The 21390-nt window shown below is 35.8% G+C and overlaps 1 protein-coding gene across 6 annotated transcripts in view; it reads left to right on the top strand.

The window, feature by feature from the left end:
• Nucleotides 1-21390, top strand: part of KU70 (ATP-dependent DNA helicase 2 subunit Ku70-like protein) — a 49357-nt gene that overhangs the window by 12800 nt on the left and 15167 nt on the right. For 3 of the 6 annotated variants that reach the window (XR_016058242.1, XM_020670922.2, XM_006850196.4), the window contains exons 5-13: nucleotides 9552-9657; nucleotides 9756-9873; nucleotides 9981-10064; nucleotides 10449-10507; nucleotides 11165-11298; nucleotides 11398-11441; nucleotides 11679-11755; nucleotides 13000-13147; nucleotides 16524-16585. Coding sequence is in view for 3 of the 6 variants with exons in the window: in XM_020670922.2 (XP_020526581.1) it covers nucleotides 9552-9657; nucleotides 9756-9873; nucleotides 9981-10064; nucleotides 10449-10507; nucleotides 11165-11298; nucleotides 11398-11441; nucleotides 11679-11755; nucleotides 13000-13147; nucleotides 16524-16585 (832 nt within the window). In the remaining 3 variants the exon portion in view is untranslated. Of the gene's footprint in view, nucleotides 1-1434; nucleotides 1760-9551; nucleotides 9658-9755; nucleotides 9874-9980; nucleotides 10065-10448; nucleotides 10508-11164; nucleotides 11299-11397; nucleotides 11442-11678; nucleotides 11756-12999; nucleotides 13148-16476; nucleotides 16586-21390 lie in introns of those variants that run through there. The other 3 variants (XR_016058244.1, XR_016058243.1, XM_088870460.1) reach the window with 2 other exon arrangements.

The following is a 21390-nucleotide window of genomic DNA, read 5'->3' as shown; positions in this document are numbered from 1 at the left end:
ACTTTCTCTTCAGTTTTATTGGTATGCGACAATCACATAGGACTTCAGAAGCATATCTCCACCTCGTCCTCTCAACTCTAATTCTATGTGCGTCATTTTCCTTAATCTCTCTATTCTAATGGAAATTTGACTCAAGATATCAAAAATAATCTCTTTTACTTCTTGGCTATCATTCGTAATTGATTGCTCGTTTCTACTTCCATTATTAAACTTGCATTCTATATATTCTGTCTTATTCCTGATAATTTTAAAGCTTGTAGATTCTAAAGCATCCCTCCAAAGTTCTAACTTTATATTGACACTATCTCTAGGCTCATCTATCAAAGCCATGTCATCTACAAACAACAAACACCACCGTACCTCATCCTATAGATGCCTAGTTAAGTTGTCCATAACCAAAACAATGAGATGTGGGCTCAACATTGATCCCTGATGTAGTCCTATTGTCAGTGAAAACTTGCTTGTCTCTCTATCAATTGTCCTAATTATCGTTCTCTCATACATATCTCGCACCATGTCAATATATCATCTAAATACTCTTGTCTTGTCCAGCACCCACCAAATTTTTATAAAGATAATATGGAGATATTTTCTCTTCTCCCTAAACTTTTCAATCAATTGCCTAAGTAGGAATATAACATCAACTGTTGACCTTCCTGGCGTAAAATCTAACTGATTTTTAGATTCACTCTTTTTTAGTCGTAGACTCTTAGTCGTTGCTCAATCACTCTTTTTGAAAACTTCATAGTGTGACTCATAAGTTTGATCCATCGATAGTTCGTATAGATTTGTATTTCTCCTTTGTTCTTGTAAATAGGTACTATAATACTTTGTCTCCATTTGTCTTGTAGTTTCTTTATTCTCAAAATCTTATTGAAGAGCTTGGTTAACCAGAATATTCCAGTCTCTCCCATATACTTGTAAACCACTATTGGGATCCTAAAGCCTTTCTTATATTCATTTTTCTCAAAGTTTCTTTCACTTCAGACGTCTTTATCCTACACGTTTATTTATGACCTTAGCCTCATTTATGTCAAAGATTCATGATGCGCTTTGATAGTGGTCGTCATTTAACAATTTTTGAAAATAAGTTTTCCACCTTTCATTGACCTTATTGTCCTTTACTATGATCCTCTTCTCTTAATGCATTTAATATGATATAGATATCTATACTTCCTCCCTCTTATTTTTGCTAGTTTGAAGACTTCTTTTTCACCAATTGTTGCTAGTTTGAAGACATCTTTTGATTGGCATGCATAAAATACTTTTCTTATGATAGATATGTATTAAAGCATCACTTTTCCCTTTGGACAATGCACAAAATGATTTTGCATCATAATTACCTTCATTTTTGACTGATGTGCATTTAAGACATGTTTACTCAAAAAAAAATCTATCTAATATGGGTGTGAATTATATTGATTGATCCCTAAGGGATTGGGTTCATGTTTCCTCCATATGTGAGCAAGATCCATCCAAGATCCTGCGCTGGGATTTGGGACTGCCGCCAAGTTGGAGATTCTGGTAACTAGCCTTTGGGCAACTTACATGAACATACTCGTTTATTGTACGTAACAAATACATAAGGAAGGACAATTTGAGGTGATCTTCCATGCATGAATCTTACCGCCTTTGCTGCAACAAGCATGGGGAATGGGAGATGCTTTTGAGACTGTTAGAACATAACATGATGTTCTGTTTGCGAAGAGCACACCTTGTTTGAACTTGAGAAGGGAAAGGTGTTCTACTATGTGATCGGGTAAGTCAATACCGATTAATTTTTTTTTATCTTTTATTTTGTATTACCACTCTAATCGCCCACAAGTGTTTGAAAATAATCTGTGAAACAAAATAAAACACCAAGGACTCTCACTTGCATGCCATTAAAACAAAACTACATTCACAACATTGATCTGAAAATTACATAAAGGATATAATTAAATCAAAAGAGCATAAACCAGAAAATTATCATATACCTTGCCTCATGTTACCCCTAAGGCCTTAGTACACCCTACATCGGATCTCCTCCACCAATGGCACATGGGATTTAGGTTCAAGAACTTGTCTTACGATTTGGGAAGCCTATGCAAAACCAGCAGAGAGCATGACATGAGATAACCTATATCAATTCTCAATACATGAGCATAAAGCTAAAACTAGAAGGCTAGGTTGTTGTGACTTGGGCATGTCACCCCTTATGGTTTCTTATATTTCCTAAGCCCTAACTTAGAGAGAGACAAATAAAGAGAGATAAGAGAGGGACATGCCACCCCTTAGTCTTAAAGAGAGAGACAGAGAGATGTGAGATGAGATGTGTAAAGAATGAGCCCCCCATAGCTAGTTTATATGGAATAAAAGCTAACGTTTCTAGGGTTATGGTTTTACCATCTTTGTGAGACATAATCTTGACCTTTGATGTCGGAGGCCTATGAGATGAAGAGATCTCATCCATTCATTCTTTAGATTAGCCATCATGATTAAAAGAATGAGGTGGAACCATTATCCCTTAGTTTTCATAACTCCATTCCCGTCAAAATATTATGTAGAGAAAATAATAAATAAAAATCAATTAATTTTTACGCTTTCCTTTTTGAAATCAATTAAAATCTGTACTCTACACTTTTCGAAAATTCTCAAGTCAATTATGTAGCTTCATCAGATGCAACCAATTTAGGAAAGAATACGAGGAGGTGGGGCATCCCACCACATGGGTGGCTATATGGGCCCCACGCCCCACAAATTGGTGGGCTCAATAAAATCCAATGGGCCCTCAATATATTAAAATTAATTTTTAGATAATAAAATAATTTTTAAATAGTCATTAAATAATTTATTTTTCTCTTTGATTAAAATAAATCCAAAAATTCATTTTTCTTTATTTAAAAATCATATTTCAATAACATAAAATAATCAAAGAGGTTTGGAATTTATTTGTAATTATCTAAAATAATTTAAACATATTAAAACTTTTCCAAAGAGATTTGATGGAAATAAGATCTATAAAGTTATGTTTACAATAAATATACAAAGGACTCCATCTTTTTAGAGACTGTATCTCACTGTACCTTCTCAAATTGAATCAATAGTTCCCATGACGCACAGCCCTTTGCAAGGATTCATAACTGAAGAAGACATGATCTTAATCCATGGATTACAGGTCCCTTCTTCAGGACAAGTCCTGGCCCCATTTCAACACCATGCTTAATGGGTCCTTCCAACATAGTCCATTGTTGTAGGGAGTTATCTCTTCTGCACATGTACACGTTACACACCCTTATCCAAAAGGGCTGCTTCCCGGACGACTATTTAGTATACATATCGTGTGATGGTAATGATGAGGGTTTAGGCCCTTGTCCTCTTTGACCATCCATCACCCACATGGGTCTCATTATGTCCCCTGGCAAAACTGTCTTGGGCGCAATTCCGACCTCATCAAAGGATAACCCTACATCGAATTTGTGCTTACATAATGCCCAGGAGCACAGGTTTTAGACATCACATGAGCCATAGCTAGTCAAAGCTCAGATGAATCGTGGCACTAGTAGTGCCTCATAGTCCAAAGTGGACCACATTCTCACTGGAGCTAATATTTTACTATAATATTTTTATTACATGCTCTCATAAGGCTTTTAGTTGGCCACACAACCCCAACAAGAAGAAGGAAGATAAGGAGGTCATATGGCATCTAGTGGCAACTATTCATTCGAGTTTTCTTGTCCCCCTATTGCAGATTTACATTTTAGAGCTATGATGCAAAGGTATTGTTAGGGACATGACTTGACCATAGATTCTTGTATTTTACATGTGCTTTTAAAATACTTGACATGGATACAACATCCATTTTGAAGCATATCATAGTTTGAGAGGAAGGTAGATTAACACTTAATGAGTTTAGCTTCTTCTAGAAAAAATTAAAAATTATTAAAAAAAAGCACTTCATGAATTTGACTTGTGGGACACTACAAGTTCCATATACTGTACCTCAAAATGTTTTTGTCCCTTGAGTCTTGAAGCCTATTTTAGAGAAAAAAATATGGAGCCCAAAGGTTTAGAGTGGAGTTGATATGCATTTAGACATGCAATCACATCTCTCAAGTGATTTTATGAGGGTGTTCTGACCTTTGAAGTAAAACTATTCTTGATTAGTATGGTTCTAGTATAATAACAATATCACATGCACATATTAAAAAGAAAACAAACAATATTACATGGTATATAGCTTTATCTAAAACCTTTAATAAGATGCGTATTGATTGTCATAACATGTTAAACTTCTGCAAAATAGTTGCCTCTTTTCGTAACTTCGTTTATTGTAGTTACTATGCAATACTTAATTAGTGCTTTTGAAGTTAAGAAAACCATAAGGAAATATTTGATGCACATTCTCCTACATAATCAAGTCAATGTTTTAAAAGCAAATCAGTGGGTTGGATCGCACACCCGTGGATCCCAAACCGGATCGGTTATGCGGATTAGCAATCAAACATAATAAAGGAAAAAATAAAAAGTAACTTATATATTATATAATTTACATTTTATAAACATAAAGTCTACAATGTTGTATTCATTGTAACTTGTGGATGTCTATTGAAATGTCAAGGTTCAATTCCTAAAAGCTCATCTCTTTTTCTTAAGGCCTTAAGAAAAGCTATTTATGTGAGAAAGGGCATGTTCAAGGCTTCGAATTATGGACGTTTTGTTTGAGGCCTGTGCGAGCTAACCACCAACAATCTCTTAGTTTTGAAGTAAATTTTATCCATAGTATAAATTATATTACTGTAAATGATTGATTCTGTTTAAGAAACAGACAATCTTGGGCTATTCCCAATTCAGATCGGTGATTGTTGATCTAAATTGCCACTGATTTGAAGCAAGTATTTTAATTGGCTTTCCTGTTTAATATGAAGGGTGAACTATATGTGAAGGACATAAATTTGACTGCAACATCTTTTCCTTTTCACCAACATGTAAAGTTGTAAACTCATATTTCTCAAAAGAACCATTAAGAGAATGCAAAAGTAAACAGATTCAATTTATGAAGAAGAACTAGTCCCATACATCATAATGGAACAAATGTAATATTCTTCTTGTGTTTATTCATGTTAGGTTATTTTATTTTTTAACAAAATTGTCAATATCATCATGATCATTTGAGTCTTATACTAACTATTTGGGGTCGGCTGTACGAATCCTATTTCGCCATTTTGTTTTGTCAAGGGTCATGCCCTCAGTCAGACCATAAGCCATTATATCTTTTCTCACTATTTTCATCCATGTCTTTTTGGGCTTCTTCCCCTTGGCCTTTTAGATCCTTCCATTTGTGCCAAACCGCGCGTCTTAACCGTTGTTGTATTAGGTCTATGCTCATATGATCAGCTCACCTAAGTCTGATTCTCTCATCTTATCGCCTATTGGAGCTGCCCCTAAGTTCCCTCGTATATATTTCATTTCGAATTATATCCTTTCTTGTCTTGCCATTCATCCATCTCGATATCTTCATTCCAGCTAAACTCATCCTATGGATATGTTGTTTCTTGACCTCTAAAGCATGGCTAGTCTTACAACCGTCCTATAAAACTTCTCGCTTCAGTTTGTGGCAATCACACAAAACTCCGGATAAACATCTTCATTCTGCCCACCTAGCTGTAATTCTATGCGCGACATCGTTTTCAATCTCTCCACTCTCATGGATTATCGACCCAAGATTGAAAGTAATCTCTTTTAGGTATTTTTATGTCATCAATCTTAAATTTTTACTCATTATTATTAAACTTGCTTTCCATATATTCTATCTTAGCCCTGCTAATTTGAGAACTTGTAGAATCTAGAGCCTCCCTCCAAGTTCGAACTTTTTGTTGATACTGCCTCTGGTCTCATCAATCAAAACTACGTCATCCACGAACAACATACACCACTATATGTCATCCTGTAGGTGCCTAGTTAACTCGTCCATAATCAAGATAAAGAGATGGGCTCAATACTGACCCTTGATGTAGGTCTATTGTCAATGAAACTCATGTGTCTCTCCACTTGTTATCCTCATACTAGTTAGCGCTCCCTCTTATATATTTCTAACCACGTCAATATATCCTTTAAAGACTCCTTTCTTTTCTAGCTCCGTCCAAATCAACTCTCTTGGTACCCTATGGTATGCTTTTTATAAATCAATAAAGATCATGTGGAGGTCTCTTTTTGTCTCCCTAAAGTTTTTAAGCCTATGTAGGAAAATATCTTCAATTATCGACTTCCCTAGCATAAAGCCAAACATATTTTCTGATACATTCGTGTCATGTCTTAGACGTTGCTCAATCACTGTCTCACATAACTTCATAGTGTGTTGTATAATTTTGGTCCTTTAATATTTGGTTCGGTTTTCTATGTCTCATTTGTTCTTGTAAATAAGTACCATATTATTTTTCTCTCTATTCTTCAGCCATTTTCTTTGTTCCATAAAATCTTGTTGTGGTCAGTTAGAATGTGCCAATCTCTCACATGCACTTCCAAACCTCTATCAGGATACCTTTTTTTGAAATGTGTTAGTTGAAAACTTTAAAACCTGTTTTTTGTCAATACGACAACTTTGACATGACCTTGTGGGGTTTACCGGTGAAAGACCCATGCACATATTGATTGTAACCAACATATTTATATTCTCACAAGGAGAATGATCCTATCCATATGCCAAAGCAAAGAATCACTAGTTAGGCTGATGAAAGGAAATATATTATGTATGACTGCAAACCTATTAGAATTCATAGTTACCGAGATCTTCTAAGGAGGGGCTTGTTTTCGCTGCAGATGCTTGATCTTGCGCTTTGAGATATGAGATCTCGATTCTAGGTGATTCCTTCATATTCAGGATTTCGATCAGGGAATTGGAGTTGTCGATCCCATGTTACTGGGATCCAGATCCCTACGCCAAATATTATGGTTCCATGAGTAAGTGTAACCACGATTCCTCCATCTTGGAATCAAGTATCCTTTACGTTGATAGTGAGTTTCATTGACACATTTTTTGATTCTTATATAATGGAGTGTGGATCTCCATTTTTTGTGACCTACAAACTTTCTAAATGCCATGGTTTCCTACGTATTTTATAGTTTAGAATTTTACACATCTTGTGAATCGTGATTTGTTCCTAGTTTCAAAGAAAGGCAACAAAAGAAGGTAAGAAGAGAGAAGAAAGAAGTTGAAAGGAGATACTATTGTTAGTTGTGTTGCGATTCTATTGAGGAATGACTCAATGAGGTTGCAGTCAACACGATTAGCGACCTTGGGGCTAGTTCATTGGGTTATGTCCACCTTTTGTAGGACTTCTATTGCTTGAGTGTTGGTCAACAAAATCGAGCCACTCATGGAGTTGCCTTAGGGTGATGGAATTACATGTATGCTTGGAAACATGAGGTCTCTCTCGTGTATATGTCATTAGACTCTAGCAATCTTTGATGGAGGTATCTACCCAAAAAAAAAATCTTTGATGGAGGTTAGCTATTGGGACTTATATATGGCAATATCTTTTCTTTTTTCTTATTTTGCAAAGGAGAGCATAGCTATCACGACATTTCTTTTTTGGAAACAATCTATCGCAATATTCTTAAATGTAATCATCAATCGATATTCAACTAGGAGTCATTCATTCCAACCGATTGGTGTCAAAAATGACTACGTGTGTGTACATAGGCAGACCAATGTAGGTAAGTGTGTAATTTTTGTAAGGGACCCACATTACTAATTCTCAAAAAAACGATTTTTGCATAAGTAATTGTTTTTATCACCCTCCATTCCAACCATTAACATATAAAAAAAATTGTTCTTATCAGGGTGTGTGATGAACATTTTCTCAATAGCTCAACGAACAAATTAAGATGAAAAAGATGTGTGTTATACAACATGTCAATGGTGCATTATCATCTAAATACAAAAAATCTTGCATGCTAGTCTCTCTTTGAGTGAAGTCAGAGGGGATGCAGAACGTCCCAAACTATCATTGTATGGTAACAACCTACCCATGATAAGAAAATGTCAAAGAGAATTTCAAGGACATGTTTCTTTACTTGAGTTTATGAGTTTGATAAAACTTAAGCATATTGTTCAATGGAATTCACTCCCAAATTACAATACAGTGGATAATTGAACTTCAGGAACCTTGATCTTAATCACGGCGGCGCGCGATCCCATTCAGTAAGGAATTCGCTCCTGTGCAGATATGAAATATGCTCCCTGAAAGTCAAGGATCTCGATCACTTTACCTGACCATGTACAAACCTTGTTCCCCCTACCACGGAACTTCGAGCTTACCTTGCTCTGCACCCCGTTCCCGGTCCCCGTGCTCTTGTCTCTCCCATTCCCAATATCTATGATATAGTGCTAGGTAGAATTGCTTCTGGTTCCACTTATAATTGTCAAATACATTTAGCAGTTTTGAATGACAAATCTAGACTAATCTACAAATCAGGCTAAAAAAAAACACACAAAAGAAAGAAAAATGTAAACTAATCTTGGTTGGGAAGTCTAGAGACAAAGTTAAGTTATAAAGAAGGCTGGATAGGACATAAGCAAGCTAAAGCTAAACAAATAAAATTGCAAACATTTCTACATGGAATAAATTTAAAAAAAATGTAAACAAAATCTGTTATTATGCAGTATGATTTGGTATAAATGTGTATCAATGTGTTGGATGCATTATTTTATCTTATGCAACGTATAATATATTGCGTTGACTTGAAATTGGGCTGATGGATAAGGCATACTGTAACGATTCTCATCATCATCAGAGCCTTTTCCCAATTAGAGAGGCTACAAATCCGCATATGTTTTTTGAATACTTCCAACCATGTCCTTTTGGGCTGCCCCTTACCCTTTTTTAGCCTTCTACTTTCATTTATAAACAATAAGTGAATGGCTTATTGGATGTATTGAAGAAGTTTCTCCCTCATCGTATCAGTGGTAGCATTTGGGGATACACAGAGACATGGACTATTCGAGTAAATACTTTCGTGAACATTATGGTCTGTCGACTCTAAACTAGATATGTTGCTCGTGAAGGTTTTAAAGTATGATTTATATGTTAGTGTTAGGGTTTGGATTTGTTATTCAGAACTCTGAAGGCATTGAAGGCACTTCCTTATTGTTAGAAGCTCACCATAATCTTACGGTTGTGTTGTTCTTAAGAGCAAAATTTTCCACAAATTGAGATTAACCGCTGTAGATCTTTTGTTGATTGAATGAATATCAAAATTTCTACCAACCAACATTTTGATTTCTTTACATGCACTTCTACTCTTCCTTCTCAAATGTAGAAAACTTTAGTACCGTCAAAGGTTCATCTCCATGCATTTTGTATGTTTTTTGATGCATGTCATTGTGGTTTATCGCACTTATTGAATTTTGTTTTGCTCTAATTGTATCAAGAGCAAGATGCTGTGATCAATTGCATAGTTAAGGGAGTTTATTAACTGTTTGACTATACAGGTTCTTTGTCATTCAAAATGAAATTTGTTTGCGGTGAGGTATTTATATGTATTCTGTGAACTTCTTTCGCGTATAACAGAGAAGTTCCTTACAAAAATTGGAAGTCGCAATGGAATTATTCCCATGACCAGAGAGAATTCGCTCTACAACGCAATTTGGGTTTCACAAGGCCTTTTGCGCAGAGGGTAAAATTGCTAGTATTAAGTTTGTAGCATGCTTAGCTTTTCAAGTCAAACTTTGTGCTCAAATTTGTCTTTCGCTTATTTTATGATTTTTCTTTCAGATCTTCCAAGAATGTTGATAAGCGAATACTTCTATTTACGAATGAAGATGATCCTTTTCGACATGTGGATGGGGCCACCAAATCTGATATGATAAGGACAACACTTCAACGGGCAAAAGTACTAGGATAAACCATATTATTGTTGCTTACGTTCATATGTTTTTCTTATCAAGCAACTATGATGTAGTTGATTTTACTTTGTATTAATATTCCCTTTTTTTGTAGGATGTGCAAGACCTAAGCATCTCAATTGAGCTTTTCCCCATGTGTAGGCCAGGGACAGAATTCAATACATATAAATTTTACGCCGTATGTTTGTTTTACATGCTTTAGCATTACTTTACTGGAAGCATTATTTTTATAATTTGGTTCATTTCATAGATTGGATGTGACTCACTGGTCAAAGTTTGGTTAGCTGTGAAAAATGTATGGCATTTTGTGCGTTGGATGAAAATTGTTTCTTTCAGTTTTCATCTAGCTTACCAAACAGCGGCTTTTTAGGAGTGGTGCCAATACCTAATTGGGTTCTAAAAGTGGCACCTAAAGGGGCTATTCAACCATGAATGGTCTTTCACGTTAAAATGCTGCCACAACAGCACCAATCCATGGTTTGGCATAGCACACAATCAAACCATACAAAGAAAAAGTAGGTTCATTAGCAGCAATCGGTCTGATATATTCTTAAATATATAGGAACTGCTGGGTTTGGAAGGTGAAGAGCTATCAGAATTCTTGCCATTGGCAGCAGAAAAGTATGCCCTTACTAACATCAGTACAGATTGGGAGTGTGAATTATGGTCTTGCTAGAGCATACTGTGGATTAGTTATAGGTAGAGTATCCACTGTGTAGTTGGTTGGTGGAGTTTGATGGATGGGCAGACTGTGCATATGGTCAGTTCCTCTTGGCAGTTAAAGTGTGCTGGCAGTCTTTTGCTCTCTGTTGTCAAATCTCTATAGTCCGACCATGATTGAATGGTGGATACTCTAACTGGAGCAGGCTGCAGCGTGCTCCAGCTGAAGCATGGAATCATTTTCCATATAATGATATATATGGAAAATGATTCCATGCTTTAGCATCTTAAATAGAATGATGCAATTTAATTATTTGGCTATTGTTTAATGCCATGCCATCCTTGTTTAGCAAATGGATACTTACGTCATTCACTACTATTCAATATGCATATGCTCTTTTTAAAATTCTTGATATGATTTTTGCTTAAGAATTAAATTATTTGATTAGATTTCATGCCTCACAGTTAATCTCCCTCAGTTTGTCTTCTCCCTTAGTCCTGCATTTTCAACTGCCTTCTTGTGGCCAAATTTGTAAAATCATTCCCTGTCCATTTCGACGAGGAAACGAGATGTTATTTTCAATTTGATTTTCTGTTCTGACAATTTTTTGACTTTAGAATTGAAGACATGGTGGATCAGTTGAAGAAAAGAATTTTTAAAAAGCGTGTAATCCGGAGGATGGCCTTCTTGATACACGATGACATGTGGATTGAATTGAATTCTTATGCTTTGATTCGTCCAACAAGTCCTGGTATACTGTAGTTAACTAGTTGTTTCTTTTGTAATAAAGCATGGCTTTTATGAATTCGTTGCTTAAATAAGTAATAATCTGCATCATGCTCTTTTGTAGGGGTAATTACTTGGCTTGATTCTGTAAGCAATACACAGTTAAAGGTATTCACTTTCGTAGAATCGTCCAATGCTACCAGCAATCACATGGTCTCTGTAACTATTAAATATTGTGCTTATTAGTGGTTCCTAGTTTTTTTGGTTCAAGTGGGAAACAAATGTCAAGTGATTGTTAACACAGTTCTTAAGCCGGATATCTGTTAGTTTACTCCAAGGTTCTTTATTATGGTATTATAAATCGCATGGAGTGTCATAATTGTTTTTTTCTATTTCTTTGTACAGTCAGAAAGGTCCTTTATATGTGCGGACACTGGGACTTTGCTTCAGGAACCAATGGAACGTTTTCATTTACATAAAAAGTGAGTATCTGTACATGTAGGTGCTTACAGATTATTGGGTGGGAAACCCGTCTGGTTTTTCTGCTTGGCAGTTGGGCATCACTTGACTTGAGGGCTAGTTTACTAGATGAATCTTCTTGTGCATTGGTCCTAATGTATCATGTTCTGACTTTTTGGTTGGGTTTTGTTGAGGCTTATGCTCTTGACATATTTCACTGGTTGTTTCCTTTCACTCTCAAGGTGAGGCATACTCAACATGGTAATAATAGTGGTCCATCTTACCAAGTTGAATTTGTTCTAAAGATACGGAAACCATGGGCTTTCTGGATGTGGCCAAAGCCTTCCTATATGGAAGTTTTACTACTAAGATTTACTCCAAACAAGTGTCCTAGGGCCCACATATGTGATATAATGTAGCCCAGACATTCTCTCTTTTATTGGCAGTTCTACTTCAATGCTCTTTCCCCTACTTTGAAGGACTAAAGATATGGAAACAGTGGGCTCTGGAGGTGGCCAAAGCCTTCCTATATGGAAATTTTACAAATAAGATTTACTCTAAAAAAGTGTCCTAGGGCCACATATGCGATATATCGCAGCCCAGGCATTCTCTCATTTATTTGTAGTTCTACGTCTATGCTCTTTCCCATACTTTGAAGGAGCTAGATTTCTCCCTTAATGTGTTTCTCTGCATATTCATTGACATACTCTTTCATTGAGCTAGATTATAAAAATGCTTCAGGATGCTGTTCATTCTATAATACTGCTCCTATAAAATTTAAATGAATGTAGGATTTTGTAGTTCTATTGAATGGCATATATGTCAAAATATAAGGTGCTGCTTGAGAGCTTGTAACTGCTGTAACCAAAGTCAAAGTAAAGTTTAAGATCGAGTTCTTGGTCTTATTAGTTTATTGACTACATTGTGATATGTGTTTTCACCTTGCTTCATCTTGTGTTAATCCTAGCATGTCAGGAAGATGTTACTCTTTGTTAACTTAGCATGGAATTAATGGGTTTTGGCTTGGATGTCGACATTTGTGTTTTTTCGATGTGAGATACTTATTTCTGGGATGGGTTTCTTTTCTTGTATGTGCTGAGTTGTTGTTTTGCCATATTGATGCTTAATTCTTTGCTTTGGCATACCCAAATTTCTTGTATGTGCTGAGTTGTTGTCTTGCCATATTGAAGCTTAATTCTTTGCTTTGGCATACACTACTATTTGGGTATCTACTCTGATTGTTTTATTTTAATTTGTTGAATTGCAGTGAGATTGTAAGGTTCTCCCTTGAGGAACTGTCTGAAGTAAAAAGAATTTCTTCAGTTCCACTGTTTCTTTTAGGATTCAAGCCTACGGACTGCTTGAAAGATTATCATAATTTGAAGCCCTCAACATTTCTCTATCCTAGTGATGAGGTTAGTATCCTTTCCTTGTGGTAATAATGACTATAGATTCCTGAATCTTAAGAATTGTGTAGCGCTTTGAAAGTTATATGCTATATATTCTTGTTTTTCTGTATGCCACATTGCGAAATTTGTTCTTTGATTTATTTAATGTTGTTAATTACCTGTCAGCAAACATCGTGTTTGACATTTCAAATCTTAACTATATCCTAATCCATTTTACTGTAAAAGTGGGGAAGTGATTGGATCTAGGCGCCCATCCTGCCTAAATCCTGCCTTTCTGATGTAGGGAAATTGAAAGAGAACAGAAAAACAGTAGTAGCTCAGGCTGAACACAAGCGATAATTAGAAGAAACCTAGGATTTCTTCGCTAACCCAGCTAGGATTTCAAAAGCCTGGGGCTTTTTCTTTCCTTATTTTTTTTTTTGGGAAATAGAATCACCTGAATTAGCCTCTAGCCCCCTCACACACCACTTTGTTTTTTTTTAATGTTCAAAAGATAACAATTGTCCATACAAATAATAAATTGACCCATATGTCCCAACTTAAGGACAAAAATCCATAATGACACTTGTGTAAATACGAACGACTAATTTTAGAATTTCTTCAGTTCCACTGTTTCTTTTAGGATTTCAAATTAAATATACATCTTTTGAAATTAAATAAAAATTTAAAATAAGAACATTTTTGTCCTACATCAAATTCCCTTGGTTAGAGAAAACTTTTCCTTGAGTTTTTAAGTGTGCTAAGATGATATCAACATCAAAACCACCTTCTTCTTCTTCTTTGTTCGCTCAAAGATTATTTGTCTTAAGAAGAAATCCTTATGAAATGGATCTTGATTTTTCTATTGAGGAATCGATACAACTTAACAATTACGGCTATCCTTTGAGCTCGTATTAAAAATTATGTGGAAGACTTCAAACTCAATTTTTTGCCCTTTAGGGACTTTTTTGACAGTCGATATCTATTTAGTTACTCTCTGAATCCAGGTTCACAATTGCATTTTATGAGTCCATTGCACTACTCTTTTATTCCAATGCCCTAAATCTCTTGAACGCTCGACCTCTTCAATATCGTTGAGATCTTCATCTTGAACCTTCTTGTAGTTTGGATCTCCTAAGAGATCTTGTTGTACATTTGAATATGTGTCGAAGATAGGCGGCTAAGCCCAATATATCTTGCTGATTTTGGAAAGGATTTGATGAAAATAAAGATTCTTCATGGTCAGGCTCCTCAATACCAAGAACAAAATTGTACTCACAAGCAGCAAGATGAACCCCCTGGTCATGAGTAGGGCTAGCAATGGGTTGGGCAGCTCAGCCCTAAAAAATTAAAAAAGTAGGGCCGAGCTAAAGCCAATGTCGGCCTGATGTGGCCTGACCAAACCCTCTCTCCCTTTTTTTTTTTTTTTTTACTTTTACTTTTTCTTTATTTGTTTTCATCCCGGCCTGGCCTTATGGGCACAAGGGCCGGGCCAGCGCCAAGGTTGGCCCCTCCTAGGCGACCCTCAGTTGTGAGTCAAATTGGGCCTGTCAAAATCAGAAATGTTCACTTTTAAATTAAAACTCTAGAGTGATGCTTTCCTCATCTAGGTCTTCTATCACTCTCCTCTTCGCTAAACTCTACATACGGAGCACAATGGTGAAAAGGGCTGTCTTGACATCTTCTGGGGCGGATAGCTCACCGTCTTGCCCATGATTGATGCCTGCAAGTTGTTGTGTAAGCTGCTGAACCTGCCTCTTGAGATGATCCTCAATCTCTTCATCTCTAGCATCTCAAGGTTGGTCTATGAAAGACCATGACTCTTTCTTGCTGACATAAGTTTGCCGAAATCACAAACCTAGGCAAAAATTAGCAAACCATTGGCTGAATTTAGCAAACGCTGAAAGCAGTAAACCCTGGGCAAAAAGTAACAAATTCTTGGGTGAAATCAGAAAACTCTAGACTTAACCAAAGATTTCTCCCCTTGTTGCTCAAGAATCCCTGCTTTATTATGAAATTAATGTAGGAAAATTGAAAGAGAATGGAAAAACAACAGCAATTTAGGCCAAACACAAGCAATAATTAGAAGAAACCTTGTGTTTCTTCCTTCACCAAGCTAGGGTTTCAAAAGCTTGGGGTTTTTTCTTTCTTTTTCCTGAAATAGAATCACATGCATGAGCCTCTAGCTCCCCACACCACTTTCGTATTCTTCTTTAATGTTAAAAAAACAATAATGTCCACACAAATAAAAAATTGACCCATGTGTCGTAGCTTAAACATAAAAGTCCATAATGCCCCTTGTTTAAATAAGAATGACTAAATCAGTCCTAACTTAGAACTTACTTAAAATAAATGATCCAAACTATAAGTAAAATGCCTAGAAAGTCCCTAACGGGTCTAGCAAATAGAAGCAATTAAAAATAACTGATAATAACCTTACAATTGAAATTTAAATATACATCATTTGAAATTAATCAAAAATTTCAAATAAGAATAATTTTTCCTGCATCACTTTCCCTGATTTCCTATCTTTGGGCTTCTCTTGAAGATTTAATCTTTTGTCTTTCCCCCTCCTTTCGTTTATAAGTACCATGTAAGGAGGGAGCAAGATGTAAATCCTTTTTTCTTTTAAAGAAGTTGCTATAAAATATAAACGGTGAACTTGCTTTGTATTGCTGTGGTAAATTAGTGATTGTGTCACTATAATGGGTTCAAGCTCGTAGCTTAACTGAGATGGCACTTGATGTTGCAGCCTTGAAGTTGTGAGCTTAAAACCTGCTAATTTTCACTAAGTAAAAGATTTTCTAGTTTAATTTATATAATTAGTATGTTTAAAGCAATTAACTATTGAAGCGCTACTTATTGGAGCTCAACTTTTGTTCAACTTAGTTTTATGCTGGTAGCATGCTCCATTTGTTATTGTGATGGAAGATCAACACCTTGGTAGTATCTTCCTTTTTTTGAGACAAGTGGTAGTATCTTGCTTTAGCAATGCTAATCCTCAATTGAACATTTCTTTTGGTAACGTGTAATATGATTGTGATTAAATCTCATAAAACTTGATATTACCTAAAAACCTGAATGGGAAAATCTCAGAAGTGGAATATAAAATAGAATAATTTGCACCCACCATTTTTTTGGCTGGGCAAGTTGAAGCATAGAAGTTTGATAGATGTATACAGCTTAACTCGAAAATCCAGATGTAATCATACTAATTTAGGAAATCGGACCAGGTTAAATCAGATGCGTGACACATCCTGTCATATGCGTTTATTACAGTAATATATTTTCAAAATCATTTGAATCATAAATGTGGGTTTTCAGTTAGCGTCAAGCATCCTATTGGTTTTCTGCAGTGGCTTGCTGATTGGGGCATGACTCACTCCCAGTCATTGTGGTGCAGGAAATAGATGGAAGCACTTGCATTTTCGTTGCTCTTTATAGAGCTATGCTGAAATATCAAAGGTGAATAATTGCTTGATAGCCTTTTTTATTCATCAGTTTACTTGTTAGTCATGCTAGGATGTTATTTTTGGGGCTTGTCCATGGTGGCTAGTGTTAGAACTGTTTCTGATCTGTAGAACTAATGGGTAAGTAGTGATGCTACTATCCTTGATGATTGATGGAACTTTACAAGTTTACCCAATGATGCTACATAATGAATGGTTATGAATTATTTGTGGTTATAACAAATGTTCTGTAGCCTGTGTTTGTTAATTACCTTCAATATTGAGGTCCCAAACTATGTAAGGTGGTGAGTAACATTATCAAAGAACCGATTAATTGATGTGATACAATGAAGTATCAATATGAGATATTGGCATATAGTTATGGATGCATGTTGCTTTGCCAGTTATGCATTGGGTACGTATTGTTAGAGAGTTTTGAATACATGTTGCTTTGCCAGTCACACATGGGGTACATATACTTTGTTTGTCACCCTTGCATAAGATGCCTGTTCTCATGATAACATCCATTTGCATGGATCAATGGTTCATATAGTCTTTCTTGTGTAAAAATGCCTCTATTTCTGACATTATGAGTCTCTGTCAACATATCAGAATTATATTGATGGGATGTCTTGCTGGAATCATATTTTCTGTGTCATTTTACATGGGGAAGCCAAAACTAGTGTGGTTAGGCTATTTAGATCGTGTGATAAGAAATTTATGAAAGCAATGGTTATGCAGAAGTAATAGTTCGGAAATATAAACTGCTATAATAGTCTTGCTGCTAAGAAAGTTATGAGAGCAATGGTTACGAAGAAGGAAGATTTCAGTAACATAAACTGCTTTAATAGTTTTGATGATTAAATATAGATCCACTCACGTACACATGCATTTATAGGTGGATGCTACAGCAGAAAAGGTGTTGTGGCACATATAATGATAGATACTCGGTGGATCAACCATTAGAAAAGCTGGCTATGCAAAATGGTTAGGCTTAATATTTTCGGCCGAAGGCCAGAGGTTAAGTGATATAAAGAAACAGTGTCAGCAGTGAAACTAAGTCGAATAAAATGGCATAGGAGATGTGGTGATCACTCCATACCCCCTGAGTAAGGTATTGAAGGTGGTATAGTGTCTAGAGTGCTCCTTTTCCAACACTTTCACTTGTCACTTAAAATTTTTACAAACACTTCTCTCACGTACAGCTTTACTCACTGTCACAGCCACAAAAACAAATACATTGTACTCGTAGAATTAAACTACACCATTTAATACATATACTTGTACATGGACTGCATATACACTTCACTCTTTCACATAATCCGAATCCAAGCTTTACATAATCAATTCTTGATGATATAAAACACTAATGAACTCAAAGTTACAACAAATAACTGCAAAACAATAGTGGGAAATTGTACCCCGGTCACATAAGCAGACCTTTTAGGGATTTAGTTTTGTCCAATTGATGAAGGCATGGATGGCTCAAATCACAAGGGCTGATCCAAGGCTAAGAATTTACCTGATCCGGATCCGAAACCCAAATTTCGGATCTTATTTGGATCCGGGATCTAGGTACAGGTGGATCCGATTTGGATCGGACCCGATTTTTTTTAAATAGTATATTTTTATTTTATACATATACAAATAAATAATTTATAATTTACATATATATAATAATTTTAAATTTTGGAAGAGCTAATCCCCACTGTCTATTAATAAAAGATTAAGGGTGGGGATTGGATCCTCACTTCTCTCTAAACTCCCAAATTAGGGTTTGTAAAACCATTCATTTTCTCTCTCCTCTTCTGTGCCTCCATCACTTTGTCTCCTCAAACCAGCCATGGCGAGCTCCTTTCTCTTTCATCCTATCCACTTCAACATAGAAGCCACTCTCTGTGGCATCCCCTCTCAGAGCCTCCTCAAATGGCGTCCCATCTGTCCTGTCCTGCAAAACCCCTCTCTGTACCTTTCTTCTCTCAACTGGTAAAACCCACCACTCCAAACCCAAGAACCCACCTCTGATAATAATGGAGTCAAGTGTTGCTTCACCTCAAATTCTGGCCTCTTTTCCAGCCACTAGAAGTTGCAGGAAGAAGGATTTTGGATGGAAATTCGCTGGATTTTTCACTGTGAAAGCAGCTTCCAAGCTTTCTAAGCAAAGGCGGTCTCAAAATATAGAGGCAGAGTTCTACCTAGGTTAGTTTATTGTCCTTCGAAGTTTTGATAAATCAAGTGTAATCCGGTATAGTTCTTGGATTTTCATCTGGTTCCATGGATGGTTTTTTTGGAAGTTGCTGAGATTGCTTCTGTTGGGAAAGCTTTTGTAGATGTAGTTTTGGTCAAGTTGGTGGGATAGATGTGTTTCTCTTCTTGAAAAATCTAATGGATTGTGATAGAGAATTGAGTAGTTCCTAATTTTTGTATTGGATTTGTATGAATAGTTTTTTGGTGGAGAAGTTGCAGAAGCTGGTTTCTGGGAGAGATTTATAATGATATTTTATAAGTTCTAAGATATTATTGAAAGCGAACCTTTGCTTTGGTGTGATTCAAGATTTCATTTTTGCAAGTTTATCATGATTTCTATTTTATCTATTTTTGCAAGTTTGTTTTGTTTTTATCTTTTTGCAAGTTTTCATTTTTGCAAGTTTTGCAAATTTATTAGGATTTCTTCTGTTTTTTTCCTATTTTGTCTATTTTTGCAAGTTTGTTTGTTTTTATTTTTTAATTTTTATTTTATTTTATTTTATTTTATTTTTATATCTTTTTGCAAGTTTCATAGATGCTTAGACATTCTAAATTCTAATAAAATATCTTTAGTAATGCAATGAGGACTTTGGGGGTAATCGTGACTTTTTTTTTTCTTTTTTGAATCTTAACATTAATCCGGATCCGGATATTGTATATAATTTTGAATTCGGATTCAGATCCAAATATTCAGGATTCGATCGGATTCGGATTTGGATCCGATGTATACTATTCGGATCCGGATTTGGATTTGGGTGGATTCGGACCCAATCCAAATAATTCTCTCCCCTAGGCTGATCTCAAATATGGAAGCTTATATGAGTATATATGGCCATAAACTTTAAAATGAGTGAGAAACTTTAAAATGAGAGAGATGATATTTTAATGATCAAAACAGTGAGCAAAAGTACGCTATAATCAACTTGAACTATATGAGTGTATATGGCCATGAACTTGTGGAAATAAGTGTTGTTTCATGAGAGAAATACTCTAGGACCAAGGGCCAATGGAATGGTACTTGAATGGGCACCAAATGCTTACTGATATGCTCAAAATTCTCGGAGAAATCTCAAAGAATCGGGTAATGAAAATAAAAAAAAGATGATGTCTAGGTGCAAAGTATTAGACCAAATCTGCACGTGTGATGGTGTACATGCATAGTTTTACAAGGGACTTGGGATTTTTGAATACTCAAGCACATAAGCATGAAAAGATTTACTGTAAAATGAGATTTACAGTAAGAAGAAGATGAACAAATTACTCTAGAAATGAAAGGAATAGAGCTGTAGAAGTGACCTCTAGTTTAGAACACCAATTAGCCTAGATACCAAGGGAAGAAGTTTTAATGGCCATGTGACTTTAACTCATCAAAATGGAACAAGGAGGAAATAGGTGGGATGTGTAGCTTCTTACTCTCTCTCTTATCAATCACAAAATGGGGTCTCAAGGGTGCTGGATATGAGACTAAGGGGGATATTTATCGGCAATTTCTAGTGCGACATTTTAAGTGAATTGATCATGGCCCTTGATGTTCATCATCCATAGTACGTGAGAGAGTTTTGATCTTAGCCATTCATCTTATCTAGTCATCAAGATCAAATGATGATATTTCACACCCTTATCACTCATGAAAAACCCGAGATTGGGTCCTTTTACCAAATTAAATGCTATTTATCCATTTCAAAAGTGCCCATGGTGATCTTTTGAAATTAACAAAAGAATGAAATGTTAGGGGCATGCCTCTCATGTAATTTGCTAAATATCTTTCTTTCATCCAATAGGATGAAGCCATATCAAAAGATTTACATAGGCTTAATGTAATGAGGTGATGCCTCATGAAAAGCTATTTTAAAACTTTATTCTCTCATGGATTAGGGTTTAAGCCAAAATTTCATGGCATACTCAAAACCATAGCCACATGTGAATGAACCCGCATGTGTGCCAAAACATGTGACTAATGAAATCACTTAAATTATAAAAAGTTTTTATCTCATTCAAAACATTACAAACTATTTTGAACAAATACTCAAAAGACAAACTAGGACAACCCCCTTATTGTTTGACATCATGGTGATGTTGGGCATAGGTGGGTCCATGGGGTGCCATGTGGCAGCTCTATGGCCACTTGAGTGGCATGTGGGCCCCCACTAGATGTCCTCAAGTGGAATTTTGTTAAAACAAATTCAAAAAACCTCATTTTATGCTCTGAAAATATTTCAAAAAATTCTAAAAATTGTCAAAAATTCATTAATCATTGTCTATTATAAATACTCATTTTGCCATCAAAACAAAATGGAAAATTGGTAAATGAGATCCCTAGGCTTGAAATCTAGGTTACTGGCATATAGTTGTTGGAAACACCTGTGATTCCAATTTGCTTCAGGAATTGCAGAATCGCATGTGCCAGATGATTCCTAATCTTGGAATTGCCGGCTGTACAATGAAAATCACCGGAGGTGTGATTCCCAATAATCAGAATCGCGATCCAAAAAAAAGGAATTGTGATTCCAATTTGTAGGAATCAATATCCCATTATGTTGAAATCGAGTTTCCCACCTATCGGGAATTGCACAT

Source organism: Amborella trichopoda, chromosome 6 (assembly GCF_054954075.1).
Source record: "Amborella trichopoda isolate Santa Cruz 75 chromosome 6, AtrichopodaSantaCruz75HAP2 v2.0, whole genome shotgun sequence".
Lineage (NCBI taxonomy): Eukaryota > Viridiplantae > Streptophyta > Magnoliopsida > Amborellales > Amborellaceae > Amborella > Amborella trichopoda.
The sequence above is the reverse complement of the archived record's forward strand: the minus strand, read 5'-3'. Positions and strand labels throughout refer to the sequence as shown.